Source organism: Pogonomyrmex barbatus, unplaced genomic scaffold (assembly GCF_055798465.1).
Source record: "Pogonomyrmex barbatus isolate J1 unplaced genomic scaffold, ASM5579846v1 scaffold16, whole genome shotgun sequence".
In the NCBI taxonomy this organism is placed as follows: Eukaryota; Metazoa; Arthropoda; class Insecta; order Hymenoptera; family Formicidae; genus Pogonomyrmex; species Pogonomyrmex barbatus.
In genome coordinates this window covers 5,044,277-5,071,368 of record NW_028297112.1, presented here as the reverse complement: position 1 = coordinate 5,071,368, position 27,092 = coordinate 5,044,277, and the positions used below count along the sequence as shown (strand labels likewise).

The 27,092-nt window shown below is 41.6% G+C and overlaps 1 protein-coding gene across 1 annotated transcript; it reads left to right on the top strand.

Moving 5' to 3' along the window:
- The first annotated feature begins 1,221 nt into the window (after nucleotides 1–1,221).
- On the top strand, nucleotides 1,222–26,688 carry Pka-C1 (Protein kinase, cAMP-dependent, catalytic subunit 1). The gene has a single exon (XM_089074104.1). The coding sequence runs from the start codon at nucleotides 3,023–3,025 to the stop codon at nucleotides 4,082–4,084; it is 1,062 nt and encodes a 353-aa protein (XP_088930230.1). The 5' UTR covers nucleotides 1,222–3,022; the 3' UTR covers nucleotides 4,085–26,688.
- Nucleotides 26,689–27,092: the final 404 nt, after the last annotated feature.

Here is a 27,092-nt window from a genome sequence, read left to right as displayed (position 1 = left end):
TCAGCGATGAACGTCAGTGCATCCAATCGAATTCACATATCAGTTCCTAAGTACAGAATGCAAATAATTAATGCGCGGAGTATAATCGAGAAGTACAGCACAACTGCAGAGAAAGGTTTCGCTCAAAGGCTTAGGTATCTCCGAAAGAAAGAGAAAAGAGAGAGAGAGAGAGAGAGAGAAAGAATTTTTATCGCGACGCGTAACGATATCGGGCGCGGCATTAGATTGCGGACGATAATTCTCGCTGTTACGCATATGTCTGCGCTTTCGAGTCCGTGCATTTCCCAAGCGATAAGTCGCGAGCGCGCGAGAATCCGACACGACGTTTATCCGCGATGGAGATAAAAGCGCGGTCATGCCGGGCGTGCGTTTGCGGGCGCACGCGCGTGCGTGACCTCAGCGGTTCCAAATTTCAAAAGCAACCTTGACGGCGAAGCGACATAAGTTTTTCGGTCGGCTGACTCAGAGAGCTGCTCGTTCTCTCGTTGTCGAGGAACGTGACACAATCATCTTTTCGAAGCTCGTTGCGCGACCAGGGCCGGCTCGAGATGCCTTCGGGCCCCCGAACGATCCTGTTTTCTGAAAAGAGAGGAGAAACTCGAAAATACCGAGTCAATGAAATCAGAGCTGTTTCCAAACTCGAGCATACTGTGATAGGCGAGTCTCTCGATTTTATTTCTCTGATAACGAAAGTTTTGTGATAGTTGTCAGCGATTAACAAATATGACCAATACTAATTTCCAAGTTCCACCTATTATCTTAAGATACTATATTAAGTAAGACGAATAGTAGCGTTAATGATAATTATATATGTACACATCTTTTTCAAGTTCTATTTAAATATCCGTACATTTTCTCGATCTCTTTAAAACTGCCTTCGATTATCGTCTTAGTGCTCAATAAGTTCCATTCGAAACGTTACGACGTAAATTTTCGAGTTTGAAATAACATTCGCGTCGAATACAATCGTTTCGCTTTTAAACGGCTCCTTGGAAGAAGTCAGCAGTGTTCCGCTTCCATACGCGCGTGTCGCGTGACGTTACGCGAACGTAACCGAGACGGCGAGCCTCGAGGAGGCTCGGCTCGGCTCGGCCGCGCCCTAGTTTCGTGCGTCATCCGTGGCGGCAGCACCCACCGACTCGGCGCGTCCGTACAACGCTACATCTCTCGGCGACGCAAGAAAGCAACAGCTGACCCACAGCGCACAGTAGCTCTCTCGCCTCCTGGAGCGGCACTTGGTCACTTTCGCACTCGTGCGAAAAACCCTCCCGAACGTACGAGCGGTGGAGGAGTCGCGTCGCCATCTTTAGACACGGTTGTACCCATCAGCCGCTGTCTCCGCCGACGTCATCGCCGTCGTCGCCGCTGTTGGTCGCCGACGACAATCGACATTACGTTATTTTGGAGCGCCGTGTTACGCGCCTCCGTGGACGCGACGCGACGCGACGTGACGACGGGAACACGAAGCGATTTCGCCACCGAGAGAGCAAACTCCGATATCGACTGTGTGCCGCCCCGTTATCGCGCTCGATTTGCATTACGTGCCGGAGCGCGAAGAAGACGAGGTACGCGTCGCGAGTTAGCTTCCTCGCTCGACGTGAGACGTCTCCCTCTCTCTGTCCTCTCCGTGCTCGCTTCGCGAACGTCACGAGGAGGGACACAGCCGCGGGGACGAGAATTGGCGAGAGCGAACGAGAAGGAAGAAACGGTTCGGTTGATCAGGACGCCGCCAATCATCCGAGTGCCGTTCAAGCTGCTGCTGTCGCGTCGCGTAATCGTGCGCGGTGCGCAATTCGCTTCTTCTACCGTCCCTCCGTTCCTGTGTCGTCTCTCGCGTGTGCAAGCAAGCTCCGGGCCGGGCTCTGCGCGCGACCATCAGTGCTGAAACTTGGTGTACTGGGTGACTTTGTCGGTGTCGGCCACGGGACACGGGGGCAGGAGAACGAAAGATACTTGATCGCGGTCCTCTAAACGGGAGAGGTCGGATAACGGACTTGGAGGCCCGACCGCGAGGACGTACCGTGCATTTGCCGCGAGAGAAAGAGAGAGAGAGAGACGGCATCCCACCGCCGTCGCCGCCGCCGCCGAACAACGACGACGGACTGGTACAATTGACAGAGAAGATGGCGCGAGCCGCGGACGAGGATCGCTGCTGACCCATTTTTTCTCGACGCGCCAAATCTCCGGGAGTCGGGAGCCTCTCGCCGAAGGACGACGACGACGACGGAGGAGGAGGAGGAATTCTCTCCCTCGCCTCCCTCCCCCCCTCTCTCTGGCTCTCACTCGCTCTCGCTTGACGCGGGCGAGCGCCGATCGCGGAGTGTGGTGACGTTCGCCGGGAGGAATATACTCGGCGACAGCAGGGAAGGAAGCCGTAGGAGAGAGAGAGAGAGAGAGAGAGGGACAGCGAGAGAGGAAAAAGCGAGCGAACTCCGGAGTTGTGCCGGGAGGGTGCCGCTCTCGCGTCGCGCTCGCGCGCGCGCTTCTACCCCCCCTGCGTGTGTGTGTTGTGTGTGGCCTGTTTTTCTACCGTGTGATAATACTCGCGCGAGTATGCGTGTCTGTCTCTCTTCCCCGTGATCTACGACCTCGGTCTACCTCGCCGACGACGGTGTCCCGGGTGCCGCGCGACCGGTCGTAGTCGCGCGTACCTCGCGCGCGAGTTTCCCCGCGAGGAATCCACCGCTTGACTCTTCTCTTTCTTGATCTTTGAGAACGAGGACAATAACGGGGATAACGGGGATAACGAAGATCCGTCGTTGTCAACGTCGTCCCGTCGTCGTTGTCGGTGCGAAGCGTTTCGCGTGATCCGCGGAACGCGACGAAGGGACGTCTCGGCCATCGGCAGGGCGTGTTAGAAGGTGGCAAAATTCTGAGAAGACCGGAGCTCGGTGGAGCCCTGGCAGGCTCATCGGCGGCTGCGGACGCGGACGTACGCCGACGAAGACGTAGCAGTCCTCTGGATTATCACAAGCCCCGTGGAGCTGCCCTGGCAGACTCGGGCACCAGTGCGGCAGCTAAAATGGGCAACAATGCCGCGACCGCCAACAAGAAGGTCGACGCTGCCGAGAGCGTCAAGGAGTTCCTCGACAAGGCGAAAAAGGAGTTCGAGGACAAGTGGAAGAAGAACCCGACCAACACCGCCGCCCTGGATGACTTCGAGCGTATCAAAACTCTGGGCACCGGCTCGTTTGGTCGAGTCATGATCGTCCAACACAAACCCACCAAGGAGTACTACGCCATGAAAATACTCGACAAGCAAAAAGTCGTCAAGCTGAAACAGGTGGAGCACACGCTCAACGAGAAGAGGATACTACAGGCGATCAGTTTTCCATTTCTCGTTTCGTTGCGCTTCCACTTCAAGGACAACTCTTACCTGTACATGGTGTTGGAGTACGTGCCCGGCGGCGAGATGTTCAGCCACCTGCGCAAGGTCGGCCGCTTCTCGGAGCCGCACTCGCGTTTTTACGCGGCTCAGATCGTGCTCGCGTTTGAGTACCTGCACTATCTCGACCTGATCTACCGGGATTTGAAGCCGGAGAACCTGCTGATCGACTCGCAGGGTTACCTGAAGGTTACCGACTTTGGTTTCGCTAAAAGAGTGCAGGGTCGAACGTGGACTCTGTGCGGCACACCCGAATATCTAGCGCCCGAGATCATCCTCAGTAAGGGCTACAACAAGGCGGTAGACTGGTGGGCATTGGGCGTACTGGTCTACGAGATGGCTGCTGGCTATCCGCCATTCTTCGCTGACCAGCCGATTCAGATCTACGAGAAGATCGTGAGCGGCAAGCCGCGCTTTCCATCGCACTTCGGCTCCGACCTGAAGGACCTACTGCGCAATCTGCTGCAGGTCGACCTCACCAAGAGGTATGGCAACCTCAAGGCGGGCGTAAACGACATCAAGGGTCACAAGTGGTTCGCCAGTACCGACTGGATAGCCGTCTTCCAAAAGCGAATAGAGGCGCCTTTTATACCGCGCTGCAAGGGACCAGGCGACACCAGCAACTTTGACGATTACGAGGAGGAGACCCTGAGGATCTCACTGACGGAGAAGTGCGCCAAGGAGTTCGCCGAGTTTTGAACGCTGCGCCGGCTCGGCAAGTTGTTCGCAACAGGGAGGTGGATACGCACGTCGTGTACGCGTCGTTGTGGTCGCGTCTCGTCGTTGGGCCGACGCGGCACGGCGCTTCTCCGTCATCGCCGTCGTCACGTTGGTGATTCGCTTTTTTTTTTTGCGAGAGAAAGAATAAGAGAATGGGAGAGAAAGAGCGAAAGAGAAAAAGAGTGTATCTGTGTGTGTCGGCGCGCGCGCTTATTCGCGTGTAACGAAAGCTCTCGACTAGGCGAAACGGAGCAAAGTTTTTTGGGGCAAAGTTTCTCGTGAGCGAGGTCGGAAGGAAGGGTGTGTTATCGTAGAGTGGGAGAGAAAAAGAGAGAAGGAAAGAAATAGAGGGGAAGAGTACGGTACGTGAAACGGCACGTGGCAATTCGCGCATTTTGTTGCATCTCGCGGCCAGACAGAAGGGGAGAGAAGGAAGAGAGAATCGTGATAGGATTGATAAGGGACGTTTACACGCTAGCGTTCAAACGTCCAACAATTATATACATACATACAACAATTTTTGGTTGTTACGTATATTATAGTAGACGTCACATGTCATCACTTTTTACATGAAGAAATCTCTTTTTTTAGCCGGTTAATCGATTCATTAATGTAATAAGAACTGTATATGTATACGTACATATATATATATACACACACACACACACACACACACACACACACGTGCGCGGGTGTGTGTGTGCGTATGTATGTATGTGTGAATATATTCTTTCATACCATTCTCATATCTTCTCTCCCTCCTCCCTGCCATCCATGATAGCTTTATGATCCGGTTTACGGAGGAGCCCGTGTGTAAAGTTTGTTCCCAATGATTAACTGTTATCATCGTCGGAAATGTCACCGTACCGAAGTTACCTTGTACATATAGTCTCTCGTTGTCTTTGCGAACGACGTTTCCTATCTCCTCCGTTCCCTCGCCCGTTCCCTTCCCCCTCATAGCCCTCGCGTAGCGTCGTCGTTTCCACTGGTGTCTTCTCTATTTCTTCGATAAGCACTCGCCCTCCCTCCCCGTCTCACTCGTTCAACCCTTCAGTTTTCTCTCGTGTTATACACACGACACTCGAATCGAAAGGGAAGTACCGTATCACACTGCGAAGCGAGTCATATCGTGTATCGTATTCGTTGTCTATTTATCTCTATTTTCTTTATTCGTTGAGAGATTGCGTATGTGTATGAGAGAGAGAGAGAGAGAGAGAGAGAGAGAGAGAGAGAAAGAGAGAAAAGTAAGGGAGAGATAGAAGAAAAAAGGGAAAAAAGATACGATCCATGTACTCGTTGTGAGTATGATCCTTATTTATACAACTAGTCGTTACATAACCACACCACACACCACACACATACACACACACACACAAAGATAGCATATAACACAGTAATCTGAAGTAATATGTTTATATATGAAACATGTTTTTCATCAATCGCCGATGACGGGCCAATTGGAGGAGACACGTGACTTCTTTATATCCGCAGTGAAAATTCTTGCATGAAGAATATTTCTCTACACATATTACACGCAATGTAGGCCATATATATATATATATATATATACATACATATACATATTTCAATGTATGTACGTATATGTATACGCTCGTCATCGTCGAAACTCGTTGCATCCACACGCTGCGCAGAACGGTTTTAATCCCTTGCATCGTCCCGAAATGTTTCTTGTTATCTATATTATATACCGGAAGATTAAGCATCAAATTCTCCAACGTAAGACTAGTAACGAAACATACACGTATAGAGATACTCATCATCTCTCGAATCGTTGTATACGAAGAAAAGGGGCGACGAAATCCATCGCGTTCCAATTTTATCGTGAGCATAAGGATATCTTTATCACAACACCAATATTAGAAGGAACGAGACTATTAAGCGAACACAGTTTAGATTGCTAACAATTTTCTCGTAAAGCCGAGCTTCAACGTGTGTTACGCTAGTGTTACGACGTCGTCGCGTATATATATATATATATGTCTTCGTACTACCATCTTTGAACTTAGAAACTCATCAACCATTCGCGTAAAACGAAAGGGGAAAACAAACATAATGCTCTCAACGTGACAAGAACGTGGTAAAACGTGGAGACAGAAGAGCACGGGAGGGGAGGATGTAGGGTATGATAAAAAGTGTCAAACCGAAAGCGAAACGTTGTGGTAAGCACATTGACGTAAAGAATTACGCTCGATCGCAGGCTAATGGCGAACAGTGGCCACGATTACAGGATCGGATCTCGCGTTAGCCATGCACGAACGATCATCTCTCTCTCTCGAGAAAAATTGAGCCGGAAGCGATCGGCTTTCGAAAACGACGACGACGCAAAATTCGCGCGTTGTTGACGTCAACCTGGTCGTCGACGAAATTTCGTTAATGAGTAAAACGGTCGTTCAGAATTGGATTGGGCACACGCCAGAACGCGACGTGGCTGGCCGGGTATCGATTCAACGGCGATGGGCTAACACGCGGCGCGGACAATGCGGAGGAAATGCGGCACGTAAGTTGACGTTACGAAACTTTTATATCCTTTTAGCATTCACGATAAGCCGAATATGAACTTTGCAGTATTGCGCGTCTATCGTCAACGCGAGTTTTCAAAGCTCCCCCGTTTAGCGCACGAATAAGCGAAGAAATCAAGTTTGACACAGACGACTCGCAACGTCATCAAACTTTTTACACTATACTGAAAAAAAATCGAGCACATATAGTATCACCTTCGATGATATAAACCGCATGCTGACATAAATTATCCGATCACATGGGTACAACTTTGAAGACTCGCGTTGCATTTAAGTGATAAGTCTCGATGTCGCCTATATTCTTCTGTGCGTTAAACGAGGTCGGAATTTTGCCGGGAAATTATTAGATCATGAGAACAATTAGGGATGATGGGACCCATCGTAAATCTTTGCAATCTCCAATTAATAGGATGAATTTATAGAAAGATAGCGATGTTCGTTGCGAGGGTAATTGCGAGTAATTTCGTGAGTGACGATATATATCAAAGAGAGAGAACTCGTCAACCACCCCCGTGGTTATATCGTAGAGAAGCATATATCTTCCTTTCCACTTTTAATGCATGTGCACACGCCGTTTGTTCGTTTGCACACGCCGCAATATTACGAAGGAATTGGAGTGAGGGAGGAAACCGTGTGGCAATGACGTTTGGTGCGAGTGCTCGCAGCAAAATAGACGAAGTACTTGGCGCAGCTTCGTGACGAGATTTTGGGATAACGAGATCTTGGCCGACGCAGTATGCAATTGCGTTCGCGTACTGGCAAATATCACATATACACGCCGTACCGTCTGTGCGTGTGTCGAAGAAATGATTGAAGCGCTAAGCATAGCACGGAGCTAAACCATTTGAGACAAGATTGCAACATTTTGAGACAAGATTGCGTTGACATAATTGTCTGCGAAATAGCGTTGCTACTTCCGCAGTTATTATTCGAGCGATAAGTGGACACAAGTTATTTGCTTCTCAAGTTTATCGCGCCTCTTTTTCTTTTTCCATTTTACCGCACGGATGTGTTGCATTATTTTTAATTCTTCTTAATTTCGAGTAATTTCACGAGAACTCGTTGCTTGTCCTAGTTACATAAATTGACGACAACCGTATGTAATAATCACGTGGAATTCTGGAGACATTCTTTGAATGTTTGAACATTAGTTTGATTGAAATGAATTACATTATATTCTAGAGTATAAATATATCCGAGGCTCTTCTAATTTTATTTATTTTGAAACAAATCGTATGAATTATAAAAACATTTTCAGATTTCTTGACAATAAAATTATATCTGTAGCAAATGAATTTGCTACCTAAATTTAACATCTCCAAATTAAGAACACTTCATATTTATTTTCTGACTCAGAGACAAGTGTCCTATATTCACAGATATTACATTTCTTCATTCATGAAGAGAGAGAGAGAGAGAGAGAGAGAGAGAGAGAGAGAGAGAGAGAGAGAGAGAGAGAGAGAGAGAGAGAGAGAGAGAGAGAGAGAGAGAGAGAGCTCTATTCTTCGCTAATCCGATTCGTCCAATCGAGCATTCTCCGTTTTTTTCAATATCGCGATTATCCTCCAATAATGTCCAATAATTGAGAGTGCTTGTATTTTCGAGATATCAATCGCTTCATCAATAACGATTTCAAGAGTCTTTAGATAATCCACTATCGCGTTTCCTTCGATCTGCGATTGATAAATTTACTTTTTACTCGCATGAAACAGTAACACATACCGTTAATCCACATTCCTTGCTCTTTTACGCAACCATTACTTATCCCACCTCTCCAGCGAGAATTTAAATTTTATTCGCAAAATACGGAATAGATCAGGTATATTTCCAGTACCGCGTTGCAATTTAATTCAACTTTTGTTCCTCACAATAAACTTTTCGTCCTCTTTTTTTTTTATTCGATTCAGGCAATTGAGATCGCGATATGTTTTTTTTAACAGCCTTTGATCTCTGTCCGCTTAATCCAAGTTCAATATTGATATTTTAAATTAAAGTAGTGTGGAGAGAGGGATGGAGGTTGTCCATTTCTTTCTTAGCGAACACGATTACTGCGCGCAATTTTCTGTATTTACAATATAAAACATGTAAAACAGGCTATGAAAAGTCGAGATATCTCTTTATTAATATCGAAGCGAAACTGCGCCATGAATAATGCCGAAGCTTAGACGTCACGAGCGAAAAGCAGACGAAACAGATGTAATTTTATCATAAAGATCATGATTATATTTTGGAGGGAAAATGTACACGAGCTATTTGAGTTTGTATAAACATCACCGCAAATAATCTTCACGAGACCCTCGAAGATGCAACTATTACCTCGCGCACGTACATGTATCATAACAGTCATCATTCACTATCGCGTTTTACAAAAGGTATCGCTATTGTTGGAGATGCAAAGAAGAAAATCAGGGAGGGTGTATTGATTAAAATATTTGTTCGAGCTCCGTATCGCCCTGAGATCCACGAACGTCGTCGTCGCGAACATATCGATCGCGGGAAGTAATCGAGTACCCATCTAACCTTCGTCCGTCGTGTTTCACGACACAAATATTCTCGGAAGAATTTCATTACCGATATATCGGTACCTTTTTTTTTTTTTCCTTGTAACGCGAGCAACGGTATTTCCCTGAAATTTTTTTTATCGGAATCAATTGATATCTCACAGCGCCCTCGACGGAGTTTTGATTAACCGAACATTCTAATTTCGCCAGGATGTAGATGGAAATAGCTTCCGGAAGAGTTACGATTATCGATATTTTAGTCGCAAGGCAAGCAATAATTTTTGTCGGACGATTACGATCACGATCACGTTAATATTTTATTGTCGACATTACGACGGAGGAGATATGACAGGACGAATCATCGTCGTTTGTATGTTTGATAAGAATCCCCGTCGTTCTTTCTCGGCAAGAATCTTGATATCTTGCCCATTTGTTTCTGGATAGACAATGCGATATCGATCGGCGGCCTGCGATATTAAGAGCTGTGTCAATAATGGCGTAGGCGCATCAGGCGCGTACATTACAACGCGATAGAAAGAAAAAAAAAAAAAGGATTGTCCGTCTCTCACGCAAAAGTAATCGTATCGCGATCGCGAACTTGGCCTTCCGTTGATCGCGCAGCGTATGGAGTACATGGAATTATGTACATGAAATTTTGAAGATCAATGGGGAATATCTTTCCTTATGATCCGTGCAATTGTAATTCTATATTTAGTTTAATAGACGATACAGACAAGTTTTATACATTCTCTCTATATTTCAGACAACACGAGTTTGCGCGTGATCCAACAACACAACTTGGTTTATCTCGTTGTATAAGGAGCGAAGCTGTATTCCTCGATAACATATCACTGTGTGTGTACTCCGTGCATGAAGAAAATAGTTTCCGGATGTGATATTATACCCCTCCCCCCCATCGGTAATTCCGCATAATGAAACGAAAGGCAGCGAAATACGGCTGCATTATAGTTTCATTATACTGTCCTTTACGTTTGCGGCGCGCATAAAATTCCTTGTGCAATATTAATTAATCGATCTGTCGCAGCGCGATCGTAATTTCTTTGTAAGATGTGTCTCACGCGTGTCCAATTTAATCCGATGCTCCGATGCTCGTCTCCTGTTTTCCAATTGGTCCCGACGGCAGGGGATTTGTTGCACCTGCGGGAAGCTTTAATCGACGTGCGCGGCTCGCGCAGGATTACGCGAGCGCAAGCGTTTCGTGTAAATATTAGCGATAGGTAACAGAATAGTTTGTATGTTGTGTCGTGTTCACTCCGGTGTGATTCCTTTAGAGCGATTTCCTTCCGCTGAATATCTTCGCGTTTCCAGTTTAAGCCCGATGTTGCACCTCTCAGCCTCACGGTTTCGACCAACCTTGAGTTAATTCTGCTTCGATTAAATCCCCGTGTTAATAATCCCTGTCTTAATAACGTAAACACTCGTACTTTCTCATCCCGCATTTGACAACAAATGCGACGTTGTTTTTAAGCATCGTCCAAGAAAGCTCGATGTTGACGTAAAACGGGCACATCGGAGATTCTTCGTTTAGCGTTAAATGCAGGAATGTAGATCGAGCGAATGTCGAGAAACGTGCAATTAGATTTAATCGAGGTTATTGAAACCGCCAAACCTTCTTCTCTATCTTCTTTCTTCTTTCTCTATCTACATCACAGCTAGAACTTTAGTCCGAGAAGGGAAGATCGCTTGACGGAGAGGCACCCGGTTAGCGATACACATAGGACGAATCGGCTGCTCAACTCGGTGCAACTCGGTGCTTAATTGTCTTACAATCGCCCAAAGGACGTACGTGCGTGTACGTCGGCACGCACCGGGGAACACGAAGATAGGCACACAGAGACAACACATGTGTACCTGCGGATTTCCCCCTTGTATAATATATCTCCCCTCCCCCCCCCTCGTAATTATTACTTTTAATTCAATGTTCGTATCATACAGATGTAAAACTGTCATCCTATTTATATACGTAGTTTTATTTCTCGATCCCAGCGATCGCTCGTTACGCAATCGCCGCACGCACGCACGCACGCACGCGGGTATATATACACACACACACACACACACACCACACCACACACACACACACACACACACACACACACACACACACACACACACACACACACACATATATATGTATACGTACGCACGACGCGCGTGCCCATGCAGATATTCGCCAGTTATCGAAAGCGTCTCGCTGAAGTTCGCCGTTCTAAATTGCATCCGGCATGTGTGCGCCGACATGTGGCGCCTTTATTATACTTCGCCTCTTTGTTGCTTTATCGCGTCTCTCCGCGTCTCTGGCCGCGACTAGTTTCTTAAATTGTCACACCGAGAATGATGTAGAAACGCGAAACGCGTTTGTTAATAAAACGGAGTTGCGTAATCCTCAAAACGAGACGACTAGTCTCTCCGCGCGATATATAAAATAAGCTATAAAAAAAAACATTACATCTAATTAATATATATTTCTTTATTTGTAAATTCATCAGTGGCTAACGAAATTACTTTCACATTGTAGATATTTTGAAGAATAATGAGAGTGTACCGAGAAATCTCAGAGACGACGTATCTCTAATCGGGTACTTCCTATATATATGTTTCAGAGTTAAGTACAAGAGTTGTGTAACAGTGTCCTTATATAGGTACTTTCTCTATACGAAATCACACAGTACAAGTAAGATTCCCGTGTAAAATCGTTTTCTAAATTTCTTTCAATTTCACGTTATTTAATTCTAGCACGGATCTCATTTGACATATAACATTGCGATGGACGAGTCGTTAATCTAAGTGGCTTCCTCAGATTGCGGTGCTCGTAGAATGTTCGCGCTTCTTTTTTTCATATTCTAAAGGGAAAAAAATATCGAAGGGAAAATGCCGCGAAGATGTCTCGTATGCGTGTTGTCAAGCGCGAACACTCCACGACGCTAAACGGATAGAACGCCATGGCGTTCACCAGAACGCGAATTCCGCGTCGCCGTCGTCCCACTTCGCGCGCGAAAACGCCTCTCTTCCGCATTGATCCGTTCAATCTCGCGCTCGCCCCGCCCGGATTAAATTGCGCGAATGGAAAAGTGTTTCCCCCCCTTTCCTCCCCCGTTTTGCGGGTTCTTCGTAATTTCTTTTCGCTCTCACGAGAGAGAACCTTTTCGTAAACACGATCGACCCGCGTCTCACTTTGTATCGCACTCTTCCGTCACACTTCGCGTCCTCGAGACTGCGCATTAATTGTTTGCTAAAAAGCTACGACGCTTGTGGTCGTGGAAAAACTATTGTACCAACGAAGGCAGAATTACTCGCGTATAGCGAATTGTCCATGTTAATGTATCAATTGAGATCGATACGAAGGACGTCGGTACACATGACGGAGTGCAAGTGACCTTCCTCCATATTTTGACAAAGCTTCTAGCGAGGCAATAATAAGTGAAGCCACGGTAAGGAAAAATAAACTGTGCAAAGTTCGTAACTTCACATTTTCTTAAATTCAATTTTATAGCCACGGTCCTCTCTGAAGATATCTAAAAAAGTCTTTCCAAAAAACGAAACAAAGGTCTCTCCAAATGGAAGAATCTTTCTCCGCGAGTCCTTGTGCTCAATCTCAGCCATGATTTACGTTGATTTTCAGTTGTGAATTTTCTGAGAAATTTATTATGTCGGTCGTTACCCCAAATTCAATCATTAGCACGAGCGGTCCACGACGCCCCGGGAAACTGACGTAACTCGATACGTAATTAATAGCGCGATGGAACGTGCGCTATTTAGACCTCGCTTCATTTCCATCCGGATCTCTCTCTCTCCTCGTTTCTACCGCGACAAAGTTACGCTCGCTTGCGTAATCGCTTCGTCTCGTAATATGTCTCTTCTCCGTCGCGATCCAATCCCGGATCCCGACGCCGAAGGCGCGTATAAATACGTCGCCTCGAAAATTCGCGCATCTGCCTTCATACATTTAACGAGACAATCACATCAGATGCGCTTCGCGCCAACGACTGTTGAAGTTTCGAGATGAATAATTGTCGCCGCGACAATTCGAGAAATAGAACTTTAAATATCGTATTTTCGTTTTCAGCGTTGTCGGCGTGAAATCGTCGCAGATCATCGTAATCTATTTTATTTTAAAGAGGATTATCAAAAATAATTTATAAATTGATTATTTGGAGTTTTGAATATTTACAAAAATAATTTGTAACTTTTTTTGTAACTTTTGTTTTTTTTTATTAATTATGTATTTTGATTTTGAATTGTGTATTTTGCTAATAATCTTGTCTCGGTTGTCGATATTTTTTTTTTTTAAAGAAAAATAGGGGCGGGATTAAATTTCCCGATTAACGAGAGGATGCCGACCGGTTTTCATCCGTTAAGATTAAATATTATTTTTTTTTCTCGTTTCCTTCTCAACTTTGCTCCGCTGATTATTCGTTTGAAAGGATCGAAATTAAAATTGAATCGTTCAATCTAATTCATTCGGGGAGGCGCGGACGAGCGAGAACGATGGTTTCCAAGCGATTGTCCGCAATTATTCAAAGGTTCTTTTCAGTTTGAATTTCTCTAACAAAGAAAAACCACTGCTTCTTTCGGGTTTCTGTACATTAACGTGCAACCCCTAAGTACACATCGCGTGCCATTGGACGCCATCCCGTTGACTTTTTCTAGACAACGGAAATTTAATGGGTCAGCGCGTTCTTCCCCATGTTATGCTTTGCGTCACGTAACCCTCCGTCGTTTCTCCTCGTCGATATTCCTCCGTGCTTGGCTGTCGCTTTCTTCTCGCCACACAGGAAAGAATCTGACATCGATAAAATAATACTCGTCCGTGACAAAGAAATCAATCAAGAAAAATCTCGATAAATATTAATATTATTATATTAAGATATATATTTTTCAAATGATTCCCGAAGTCTGACAAAAATTAAAAGAAATATAAAAATTCACTATGAATAGTACTATGATGGGAAATAAAATATGTATATATTAAATTTGTAGATCTAATTTATAATTTTAAGATTGCATTGTGTATTTAGATATTTCAGATGAATCTCGCGCCCATACTCACACGTACAACACACCCATACACACGCGCATTATTTCTTGCGTCAGCATACGTTATTTTTGTAGATTTATTAGAAATATATTATTTGTTATTATTGATTGATATGATTATTATTGTTTATTATTCATCTTTAATTAATAGATTATGCCTGTCTATTATACCACTTGATTTATTTGTCATGCCATAAGAAAACATTGGCGAAACTTTGTTGCGTTCCTCACGTTCTTACCGAAGACTTACACGCTGCTCGCATTACATGCAACTACGTGAGAAATGTAGATGTGAAAGGGAAATGATTTTATAATAAGGCTTTCACACGTAAATCTCTCGTCGGCCGGCACGCATAATATCGCGTAGTTGGAGCACGAGCGCCCTTTGTATTTTTATACCGTATCAGCATAACTCAGCATCTATTACTTTAATGATGCTTCAATTTAAGATCTTTATCTTTGTTGCCATTCTAAATGATTAGCTGCTGATCTTTCAAATAGTATCTCTCTATATTGTCTGCTTTACATAGGTCAAGTTTTACATCTCATAAATCCCGTCCTACTTTTACATTATGACTAAAAGTAGAATACATGCTGAAGCGTGTTGGATCGACAAAGCTGATGGAAAGAAATGGGACTATCGACTATGTGATAAACCTATGCGTAAATCATCTTGCCAAAATTATTTTGGATGTGAAACCAATAAGAGGAACGTCTATATAAATAATTTTTATGTGTTTTATCAGTTTATTTTCATTAGTTTCACATCAATAGTGAAAAAGCTGAAAAGTTCACGTTCGTAAATCTTTTTTTCACTTCTAGAATTTGTCACGAATTCATATAACGAATTCATATTCATTTCTATCATCTGTCATTGGTCGATATTTTGTCTACATGTCTATTGGATATTGCTGCTATTTCTTGTTGACGATTGATCTTTTGCCTCCAGGCTATAGCTTTAGCTTTGTTTCTTCTTTACCTCGCTTGTGATTGAAGTTCGCCGTCGAATTTCTGACATTTAGAGGTTGTTCTAATTTAATTTGTGAATTCCAATTCGTGATTTTTTTATCAATCCTTATCAATATATCCCTTTTATTTTGTATCTCTCGTTTCATCGTTGACCTTCAGTGGAATTAGAGAAAGTCTTATTCGATGTTGGGCATATATTCGTGAAAATTTACGATGATTGATTGAATAAAATACTCGTTATTCTTGTTGTCCAACTGACCTTGGCTTCGTGGAACGAACATTTACGATTTTTTTAATGAAATTTAGAAGCTTGGAATAGGGAAAACGAGAACGAGAAGCGTAACGCGTGCGCGATTATATAGGATGTTTCAAAATCACTTCTGTCTCTTCGACATAGTTGTTGAAAAACAAACTTGGGGAATTAATGCGTTTCGTGGAAACAGTTTGCTAAAACAGTTTCAATGAATTAAGCTTCGAAAATTTAAATAGATAACGAAACCTTGTCACGCTATTTATTTTAATCGCGGACTTAATTTAATTTAAGGCATAAGGATAAGTTTAAGTTGAAGTTAATAAATTCGCGGAAAATGAAAGTTTGTTAGCTATTTACTTTTTAATGCGGCGCATTTTACTATACGCAAAAATTCAATTTTGCCACCCAGGATCGGAAGCTAAGAGGATGCGAGATATCTCGATATCTGGCTTCGAGATATTCTGCAATAAGTCCGGAGATATAATCGTGGATAGCATGGAAATTTACCCGTCCATCACGACTTTCGTTGTCGAGCGTAGCCGCAATTTGAATTACCTTTGTCCTTTTCTTCGCACAGAAGTCTCCATCGATAATCGATGAGCGCGCGCCGTTAGCTTCGCCAAACAGCTCGAAGCGTTCCGCGCAATAATAAAGAAGCGGCATGACATTTTTGTGCCGCGTAAAATTTGTCTCTCGCCTACGCCTCTGTCTTGCCTCGCGCACCGCCCGGATCGTCCGCTTTTGATCGTACCTATCATTTCTATCTCGATTAAGTCGCTCTTCGCGACAAAGGCACGGTCAATTACTTTTGAGTTCGCATCGATAACTCATTGCTCCGCCTCTCTCACTCGAGGCGTACGATAATTGCTCCAATTATAATACCGATTAAACCGCGAACCGCGCTCCCGGTTGGTTAATCCGTTCAACAAAATCAGAAGCACCAAATTCGCGTGGACTCACGTCGAAATTTCTCATTTTAGAGAATCTCGGTTATAAATTTTTTTAAGTCGCAGAAAAAGAAAAGTTAAATTCAAATCTAGCACGTGGTTTGGTCTCTGATATTCTTGGTATATCCTGATAACGATCGTTCGCAATAACGCAGGTATATGGGCTCATAAATAATTGGAAATTTATATCTCTCTCTGATACTTGATTACGAGATTTTTTTTTTTATTAGATACTTCACGGATGGATCTTCGGGGTGTTTCGGGTGCCGAGGGGCGAGCAGGCGGAAGCATTTGTTGTCAATTAGGGCGGAGAAACGTGCGACTGACGGCGATATTGCGCGGGCAGAATCGTTTTCTCGGTAGCAAGACAACATAACAATCTTAACGGTATGAGTGGCACAGCGTGCCCGTGCTTAACCGCGCTCGTAAAAGTTACGACCGGCGATATTAAACGATCAATTTGCCTGGAGACAACTTAGGTGCATCGTTGCATCGATGTACAGCACGCAAATGGAGCATCGCGCCACCGCCGGCGGGCGGCATCGAATTTGCAAGTCGCAGAACGTACTACCTCCGTCCACATGCGGATTGTATAAACAAAAAAATTAGACCTGCATTCGTTATTCAATTTCAGCAAGCAGTCTACTTCGCCTTGCGCAAAGAACCGCCACATGAACTTGCGCAATCGCATTTATACTAGATTGTTTTGCTCCTGCACTAGTTTTCACACTTAACGAAACATCACACGCACGCTGCAATTCGCAGAAGCAATATGCTCTAAGGAAACATCGTCGGAATACTTTCGTTTTCTCGGAGAATAATCTTTACAATTGGAATATCTCCTCCAAAAAGAAAAGAATATCTCCTCCAAGAAGAATCATCAAATACTTTCAAGATATACACACACATATATATATATATATATATATATATATATATTTGTAGATAATACTACTGATGAGGTATCGGAGAAAGATTCTTCGAATAGGAGACTCCTGAGAAGAAGCTCTTGAGGAAACATCGTTGTTGAAGAAATAATTTTCAGCAATGCCCTGGCACTCGGAAAGCATTTTCGAAATAGTCCCGTTCTTCGAGTCACTCTCCTGGACTTATATTTTCATTTACGTCATGAACTTCACGAAATGCATTCTCGAAAGACACGCTTTGTTTAATTTTGTTTGCGAAAACGTTTTCGCGAAACGAAACGTTCAAGTCGCGATGACTGTCGCGTAAGGATTCGTGCCGTTTGTCTCGCGAAGTGATACGCGCGGAACGACATATCGCCCCGAGTAGAAGCTGTTCGTAAACATTTGACGCAATCCCAACGATCGTACCCTCTGCATGTGCCGAACACTTCATTGACGCATCGCACGCTTTTACTGCAGTGACGTAATCCGAAACGTCGATCGCCGCACTTCTCAACATCGAGAAGGATCGTTTCTCAAGGTTGTCGATAGAAATCTGTTACGGAAAGATCCCAGTGGGAAAGATTATTGTGCTGCAACAGTTAGTGACACTAACAAGATGTCAACGCGGATATTTTTCGCTTTTATATGCATAAAAATATACGCGAGATAAATTAATAGAAAGGTCTGAGCCGACGTTGTCAAGTACACGATCGTATAAAATTTTTAAATTATTACGTGAGATAATCTCGATCTGTTAATAGCATCTTTTTACCTTCAAGTTGTGTTTCAAACAGATTATATCTTTTTTTTTTAATTAACTTCCTTACTTAGGTCTAATCAATTTAAAATTTCTTTTTTACATATGTTTATTGAGAAAAATTGAAATTTTATTGATCTGATAATTATTGAAGTTTTTCACAATCTAAGCTACAGCTTTTCTAGCATTGTTACAATAAATTTTTTATATTTAAATACAGATATGTTTATGGAATATGTTTATGGAATATGTTTATGGAATATCTCAATATATTTAAGACTTTGCGTACAATGGAGAAAATATTAAATACTAATAGTTTATATAATATATAAAATATATATAAATATTAAATATTAAATTAATAAATATTAAATTTTGGAAATAAAAATTAAGAATAAAGGTTAAACGTAATGCACAATAAACACAAGTAATTATAGCTATATTCGTTCATCTTTTGTTACACTTAATTTTTATTCCTAATTTTTATTTTCAAAATTCAATATTTATTCTTATTCCTAATATTTCCTCATTATGCGCAGAGCCTAACGTTTGTTGCTGCGCATCGTTTGTCGTCTCGATCGATTGTAGGTCTCATGATTCTCCATTATTAATTTTCATATACAGATTTTATTCTCACGACACTCCAAAGATCGAGCACGCCATAAAATCCTCCTGCCTCGCATCCATCATTTTCTTAAGTTTCTAAATGCATTGTCTAGAAACCATTAGTCTAAGCACTATTTCGAGTTCTGCTAATGTTTCATTTCCCGACCCGCAAATGGAAAAATTTCCGTGCCATATGACGTTATAATGATATTTGATCTATGAAATTAACGGCAGCGGATTTCCTACTCTTTGGGGCAACCTCGATACGGTCGTGCACCCTTTTATGATGACAGAACCCTTATTGAGTAAATTATAATGTTGTCTATAATTTTCTAATACATTGGCTCTTATCTCGACCCTAAGCTTAAGAGGCTATCTAACCTTAAGGATGGCAGCAAAGTTATCGAGCTTCAATCAGTCAATAATTCGTCAACAAAATAAGCTTTCATAGTCTTCAAAAAGAATCGCCGATCGCGAGGACACGTCGCAATAAACTACTGATGCCTGGATCGAAATTTATGGGCACTGGCTCTTTTAAATAATATATAAAAGTGCAGTAATAAACCTAATTAAATGGGTAAAACGCGATAATCAAATGGATGAAAGGTCATTATACTGTTCTTTGTTTTAGTTCGTCATATAATGTGCAAAATTTATTCTTTATTGTTGCCAATTGTTCGCGATTTTCTTTCGGAAGGTCTCTGAAACGCAAATATATAATTTTTTTCACGTACGTTCCCTCATTTTCAGACTGGTTAGCCTTGATAAAGTTCGTTGCTTTGCGTGCCCGATGCTCGACCTCCGAAGGCCGCGGGGAATTCATTAAATGTTACCAGATCACCCGCATAATTTTTCGCGATAAGTTGTAAAAAGTACTCGAATTGCTCGCATTTCGGTTTGATTAATTTTAACGCATTATAAATTAACGATTATAAATAAAATTTTTTATTTCATAACTGTGGTGAAAAAAAGTAGTAAGGTCAATCATCTGTGTATCTATGTAATTCAATTTGCCTTGGAAATCTCAAAAATTTAATTTGTAAATTTGTACTGTAGCTTTTTTAAAGGATTATCTATAGCAATTTGCAATTTACTCTTGACTAGCGACGTAAATTCGTTTCTCAGGGTTTTTATAGGGATAGTAAATGAGCGATCGGGATAATGTTTGAATTTTACAGAAAATTAAATTGCAAAAGGATAAAAATTAATTAAATATTTGTCAAAACGTCGGTATTTTGGAGCATTTATTAAATTTTTTTTTGTAACCAGTAACGTTCATATTGCAAATCCGTCCGCAATTGCATCAATTATTTACAGGAAAGTAACGGCACCCGTATCAAACCAATCACGGTAACTGTGATTCGGTTCACTGATCTCAGTTTAATATTTATCCACGTGCGAATGTGGAACGTGTAGGTTGGAAAAATATTTTTGATTTCGTGCTTTGTTCATTGCCGCTTTGAATACAACAACCGGATATCGTTAGTAATTTTCTGTCTCGCGCGAATTTATTCTCGGCTTCCTCGAGAATATTTACGATTACCGGGAATACGAGCTATCTCCAAGAATAAAGTACATACAGACGGACGTGTATTCTCAAGGATCAATGCAATAAACATTGATGCAGAATTCTTTTCATTATCTCTTTGCGTTCAAATCTCTTTGCGCATCGTTCGACTGATTCGATTCGATAAACGACAGTCTCTATAATATCAAAGAATAGTTACTATAATTGGAAATATCGATGCGCAGACGAGGCATTTTGCACACAGAAAATGTTCTTTTAATTATTGACAGTTTATGAGATGTTTATGAGACATCACATATAAATCGTTAAATGTATTATATTCGTTTATAAGAAATATATATATATATATATATATATATATATATTTCTTTTGTAATAAGAGATAATGAAATATTGTATATTAAAAGTACTGACGTTTCTCTTCCTTTCTTTGTTCGGTAATATTAGGATTAATTGAGCTTAATATTTCAATAAGGGTATTGTCGTATCGAGAACCTGTCATTATAATCTTATTCGGTTTATCTGGATACCAGATGTGGCAACGGGATACTGGATGATTATCAAAATTATGCAGCGGCACTTCACGATCGTTTCATCTGTCGTTAGATCGATCTTTATACATTTTCTCAAACATCACTTTCAGACATTAATAAATTTCAATGTTATTCCATCAAAGATTTCTTTCATGTTTTAAAGAAAAAAAAAAAAAAAAAAAACCGGAAAACCAATTGAAGTCCATTAGATTGCGAAACGAATATGAAACTAGAAATTGATAAATTGACCACTGTGAGGAATAAATATTGTGTTACGTTGATGTAATTGCTTCGATGTTGCTGTTACGTCTTTTGAAGATCCTCACGCCGCAGATCCTAACGCGACTGCGAAGCAACGAAGTTTAAACTCGATAGGCAGGTACAGCTCGATGGCCATTAGTTTGAATGGTTTATATGTACTTAAATGCTTTGACTTTTCGAGGACAATCGTTCAATGACGAAGCACTTCATTGAGCTCCGCCTCGATGCGTTGCAATTCGCGCACTGCGCGGCGTATTTGTCATTAATCCATGTACTTTTCCGTTTCTTTCAAGTGAATTCGGCCGATTCCTCGAGCGCAATCTGAAATAGCACGGTGGATTTTTCGACTCGTAATTGACCGATCGAAATTGAACATTTTCGTCTCTTTAATAGAAATCAAAGATGTACGCGTTTTTCCTGGAGATTGAGCATTCTAAGATAATATTTTCAATAACAAAAAAAATTTGTCTCGAGAAAACCTGGAAGAATATAAGATAACGGGACGGTTATAAATAAAGAATAAAAAAGCAGTATGAAACTGGTACGAATAATTCGAAAGAAATACGTACGGAGAAATAATGTAAAAAGTTTCACGTTTGAAACACGATGTTGACATTTAGTTTATATTTTTTCAATTTACGTTTATTTACAATTATTTGCAAATCACGAATTGCGAGTTTCGATTTGTCCTTTTTTCACGAAGTTTAGAGCTTCGATCTCGTCTGATGATCCCTTTCAAATTTCGAGGAGCTTGCTCGAGGGAAAATCGCGTCTCATGAATTAGATTTCCCATGCGTAGGAATTTATCTTTATCTCGCAGTGCTTAGATTCGAATTAACGATAATCCATGGATTAAACGAATTCCCGGACAAATCTCGCCGCGACAATCCGCATTGTGCCGTTTGGTAATCTCAAACTTGCCTTTCCCCAACCTGCGACATCGCTTTTGACGTGGACGTCTTTTTAGTGTGCGCAAAAACTCAAACTTTCGGGAATCTTCTAATCTCGACACTTTGTGCAAGATCTTTAATCCTGACGACTGTACCTCTTACCGAGAAAATCTAGGAAGGAAGTCTTTATTAAGCTTGATTAAAAGCAAGATTTATTTTCGCACGTTTTCAATCTTTGCCGTTTTATAAATAACTCAATTCGAATCTCGAACAAAAACAAATAATGTGCATTTCGTGAGAGATGCGGCACGCTCTTTTTGCATCTTATCTTGATATCACTGTCAGGCGCGAAGAGTCTCTCGATAGGATCTGTTTCGACTGTTTCCCCACTTTTCAAGGCAACCACTTCTTAAACGTTGTCGTTGCGGGTGAAAGGACCGACTCGAAATACCATGACCGATTTTTCGTCTCGCCTCGTCGTCTTTATTTCATCTGTTTCGTTGCAGAATCTCACGTAAGAATCCGCATTGCCAAGTTTGATTCTTTAATTCGACTCTTCCTCTCCATCGACTCCCGCTTGTATGTTACGTAACTCTATTAATAAAAGTAAAAGAAGATGGCTCTTTTTACTTTTTCGCTTCTGATCGTGGCGAAAGATTAAAGACTCATTAGGGACGACCGTTTTCTCAGACGAACAAATTTAAAATCTCGGTCAAGATAAAAAAAAAGATATCCTAAAATAGCGAGAATTTATTTGATGGCAGTTTCTTAAGATGATTTAATTCTGAATTTTTCGGCAAGAATGTCGAGAATTCACAATGAAATTCTCTAGCAATTAAATCTTAGAGATTAGTTATTTCTTCATGAAAATAAAGTTGACGCGAAAGATTTATAATATCCGCTGTTTCTCTCTATTCTATTTAGCCCTGTATTTGAACTGAATTTTTAGAAATTCTGCCGTTATTTTACAAAATGTATCTGCAATAGTTTGACTTTTCTCTTTTTGAAGCTGGGAAATTCTATTAAAGAATTTACCCCTAATCATGTAAAGAATCTGCTATTGAAAGCTCTCCTTGTATATCCGTAGGATTACGTCAACGTTCGAGGAAATGCTTTTCCACGCGGATCGCGGATGAAGTTACACGACCGCGATGCTCACGAAAATCTATTCGGATCTTGCAAGCGTTAAATCGCATCCACGCGTTTGCATAATCGTGTGTGATATAATCGGCCAAATGTAACAATCCGCAGGCAGCTGCTCCGCTCGCGATAACCGGGCACGTTATTATCGTATCTCCATTTCGTGCCGCATTTAACGCTGGATACACATCGATTTCCGTTCATACAACACGAAAATCATCTTCGATCTTGATACGAGATGACAATCAATTACAATCAGAAAATATTGAGGAATGTCTCATTAAAGAAATTAATTCTAGCAGAAGGAGCTTTGAATTGCGACGGTGGATTAAGAAAATGTTAAGAAATTGTTAGAATTATTCAAGAAATGTTGAAAAGTGTAATAGTATAAAAACATTTATATTTATATATATAATAAAATTCTTAGAAATGTGTGAATTAAATTTTTATAACAGGGCAGATGTAAAAAAAATATGTATTGTAATGAATATAAAATTATAATGAAACACTGAAAATAAAGATATAAATAAGATTGAGCTCTGTTCTTTAATTCTGCTAGAATTAACATGGAATTAACATGGAATATTTCTGCATTAGACAGAATTGGATAGAAAGAAGGACAAACGAAATTTTTCTTTACCAGCCAAGTCTGTCCGCGTATCTGGACTCTTTGGATGATGATGATGATGATGATGATGATGATGATGATGATCACGGTTACAGGATCGACAAATATTTAATCGGACGCATTTCGTGTGCCATCTGATTACGTTCTCGCATGTGAGGCACGCGTGTGCGTATGTGCGCGTGTGCGTGCGAGTGTACGCGTGCATATATACATATGTGCGAGTGAGATGCGCATTCACGATTCCTTGTCGCGCACGTTTTGCCAAAAATCCGCCAAAAAATGTTGACGTATCGAGCAATCACGGACAAACATCGTGCGCAAAATCGATGATCTCGGCCATGCGAGAGAGCAAAACTAACGCTTGCGAACGGGCGATGTAAAATGCATGGCGGGCCGAAATTTTCCGTCTTTTTTCATGTCGCGTTTTCAGTCTGCGCCAAGAGAGCGAGAAAATAGCGCAGATAAAATCTCGCCCGCGGAAATTTTATTTTCGGCCCTTTGTTTCCCCTCTGATGTTTTTATCCGGCGCCCGTGACGTTCGCGATGCGTTGGAGTTATTTGCTTTGAGAATTAATCACATTTGCGAAAACAGTCGACCTAAACGTTAATTAGTCCGTCGAAATAATATTGCATATATTTCTCGCGAGTCACGACTCAAATATTGCCTATTTTCGACAATGAGATCGTTAGTACGACAAACAGAGAGAATTATAATATATTTATGGATCTCATTGCTATGTAAAAAAAAAAAAAAAAAAAAAAAAGAGAGAGAGAAAATATTGAAGTGGAATTGGCGCAAAAGACGTGTCATTAATAAATGATAATATTCTATTATAAGGAAAAAAACGATTTGAAAAATTATATTTACATTACTTCTGCGTATTATATTATATTAGAGAACAATTTTATGACGATGTTATATAGTACAAATATTATAATTATATTACGATTGGCAATGCTGACCGTGATTCCGTCAGACTAATTAAGGTTTAAGTGAGAGATAAACTCAGAATTGTCACAATATGCATGCGCTTTAGCTACGGCAAAGGGATAAATAGATATTGATCCCGGTCAAATGGCATGCCTCTATTAAAAGAACAGCCGAAATAAATTTTGAAATCAATATTAATACGTAACAAGAGAGAAAGATAGGGATATCTGTAAACAATCAATAACGTTATCCAAACTAATAACGTTATCCAAAGATCTGATTTATGTTATTACGAACTAAAGTGAACGGTTCCTTTAGGAGTAACGAAACCCGGGTAATACATTGTACCTACACTAATTTTATTGATTTCCTTGGCGTGCGTGCGTGCGTGCGTGCATGCATGCGTACATATATATATATATATATATATATATATATATATATATATATATATACGTATATATATGTATGCATGCACGCACACGTGTGTGTCCTTAACCCGTGCACACTTGGAAGGATCGCGCGGAGTCGACGTGTATCTCTCTTACACGTTTCCTGCCGAGGAAGGACGACACATTCACACATTGCGATCGCGTAGCGCATCCATCCAAGTTTTCTTCGTTCCTCGCGCGATTTGCGAGCGTAAGTCACAAATCGGCATCTCGCGAGAGATCCTGGGTGCAATCCTCGTACTCTGCTTTCGCAAAGAGCTCCGTCCGAAATGGGACGGTCTCCGCGGCACGTGTACGATGTCACGAAGCGATTCGCGAGAGATTCACGGATCTGCCATCCAGATTCTCGCGCGGCCGTCCGCGGTCTCTCGCGAGATTTCTTCGATAAATTGATTGTCGGCTCGGGGAAATTGCGCGAGAGATCGAATGTCGTGGAGCGAATCGCGAGAGAAATAATAGCCGACAGGATCGGGTCGATCTTTTCGTCGCGTTGGCCGCGTTTCCTGGGCCTGGATCTCTCGCGTTTTTTCGCGCGGTGCTCGCGCGGGCGTGCCGTTCGACGAACTCCGATTACGCTCCTCTTTCACGCATCTGGTGAATTGTGCATACGGGAAAATCATCAACGTCGACAGGTGCTATGTACTTTATTATATATGTGTATGTGTGTGTGTGCGTGCATGAAGTATATACTCAATCATTTGTCATCGGTCACGAAGAAGTTACGTGGGAGAGAGGCCCTCTCTGATACTTGACATCTCGTCTTTCGGATATATGCGATAAAGGTGCTAAAGTCACGTGTGTACTGAATAATAATGCGAGTCCAAAATGGAATTTGCCATTTGAACTTTAGCAGACACGAGACTAATTGGTTTATCGAGAACTCTCTGATTTCCATCAGTTTTATAGGTATGATGTTAGAAGATAAGAAGAGCGAAGGAGGAGTGTACTTGCGAGCGGATTCGAATGCGAGAGCGAAACAGAGCGGCACGATTCGTGGAGTATTCATTTCGCTATGTTTGTGAAAATTGAGAGGGCGTATGTGTGTGTGTGTGTGTGAGAGAATGAGAGAGAGAGGGAGAGAGAAAGAGAGAGAGAGAGAGAGAGAGAGAGAGAGAGAGAACACACGCATCAGATCATTTTTATGCGCCGAAGACGAGGCTCGTGTGCACGGCGAAGAACGTTAATAATAATATTAATAAATTAATAAAAAAATAATGATAATAATAATAATAATAAAAATAGTAATTGTCCGCTAACGATGTTACGCCAAAGTTCGTACGAGTGAAGTATTTAAACTTGTCTGTACGTGTATAGGGACACGATAGGGATACCTGTGAGTATAAAAATAAAAGTAAAAAAAAAAACACACATAAAAAAGAGAAGAATTAATGAGAGAAAAAAAAATACAAACCAATATTATCGCTATTTTGCATCAAGAAATATATAATGTAAAGTGAGGATTTTCTCGCCTTGTGATTATTATGTTTGTAAATCGTAGCCGATTGTTAGCCGCTATAAATGCGATTGTACACGTAGGCAAAATCCCTAAGGATCGGACCTGTATTACCCTGGATCTAGTGCAGCCGATGAGTTAATCGAATTAATTAATGGATATATCAAAAATCTCATTTTTTGTAAATATTAATTTAAATAAATCTTATTGTAAAGATTGTATAATTTACATGGCGCAAATCGTGCTTGATCTCTCTCTTCCTTCTATTTTACTTTCTTTTTCGTAGCACTTGAATCTCTGCTCTTCGCTCACAGAAAAAAAGATTGGTCTTAAATCAAGACTTTATATTCTCATATATAAGCAACAATGTTATAATCTTTACGTAGAAGATTACGTGGAAGATTAATCTCGAGTTGAGCAGAAGTGGGTACTTGATGCAAATTCAATCGGATCGAGAATTAAAATTTTTCAAAAGAATTATAATATTCTTGCTTGTAGATAAGAATATATTTGTTTAATATGAGAATATTTGTCTTGATTTGTGACTAATTTTTTTTGCCGTGCGCATATCACGCGCCATGTGTGGCCCGTGCAACGAACACACGTGCGTCCCCATCCGCAATCCTATCCCG

Bases quoted from the DNA above. Each gene is read 5' to 3' on its own strand.
- Pka-C1 (XM_089074104.1), top strand. From the start codon at position 3,023: ATGGGCAACAATGCCGCGACCGCCAACAAGAAGGTCGACGCTGCCGAG.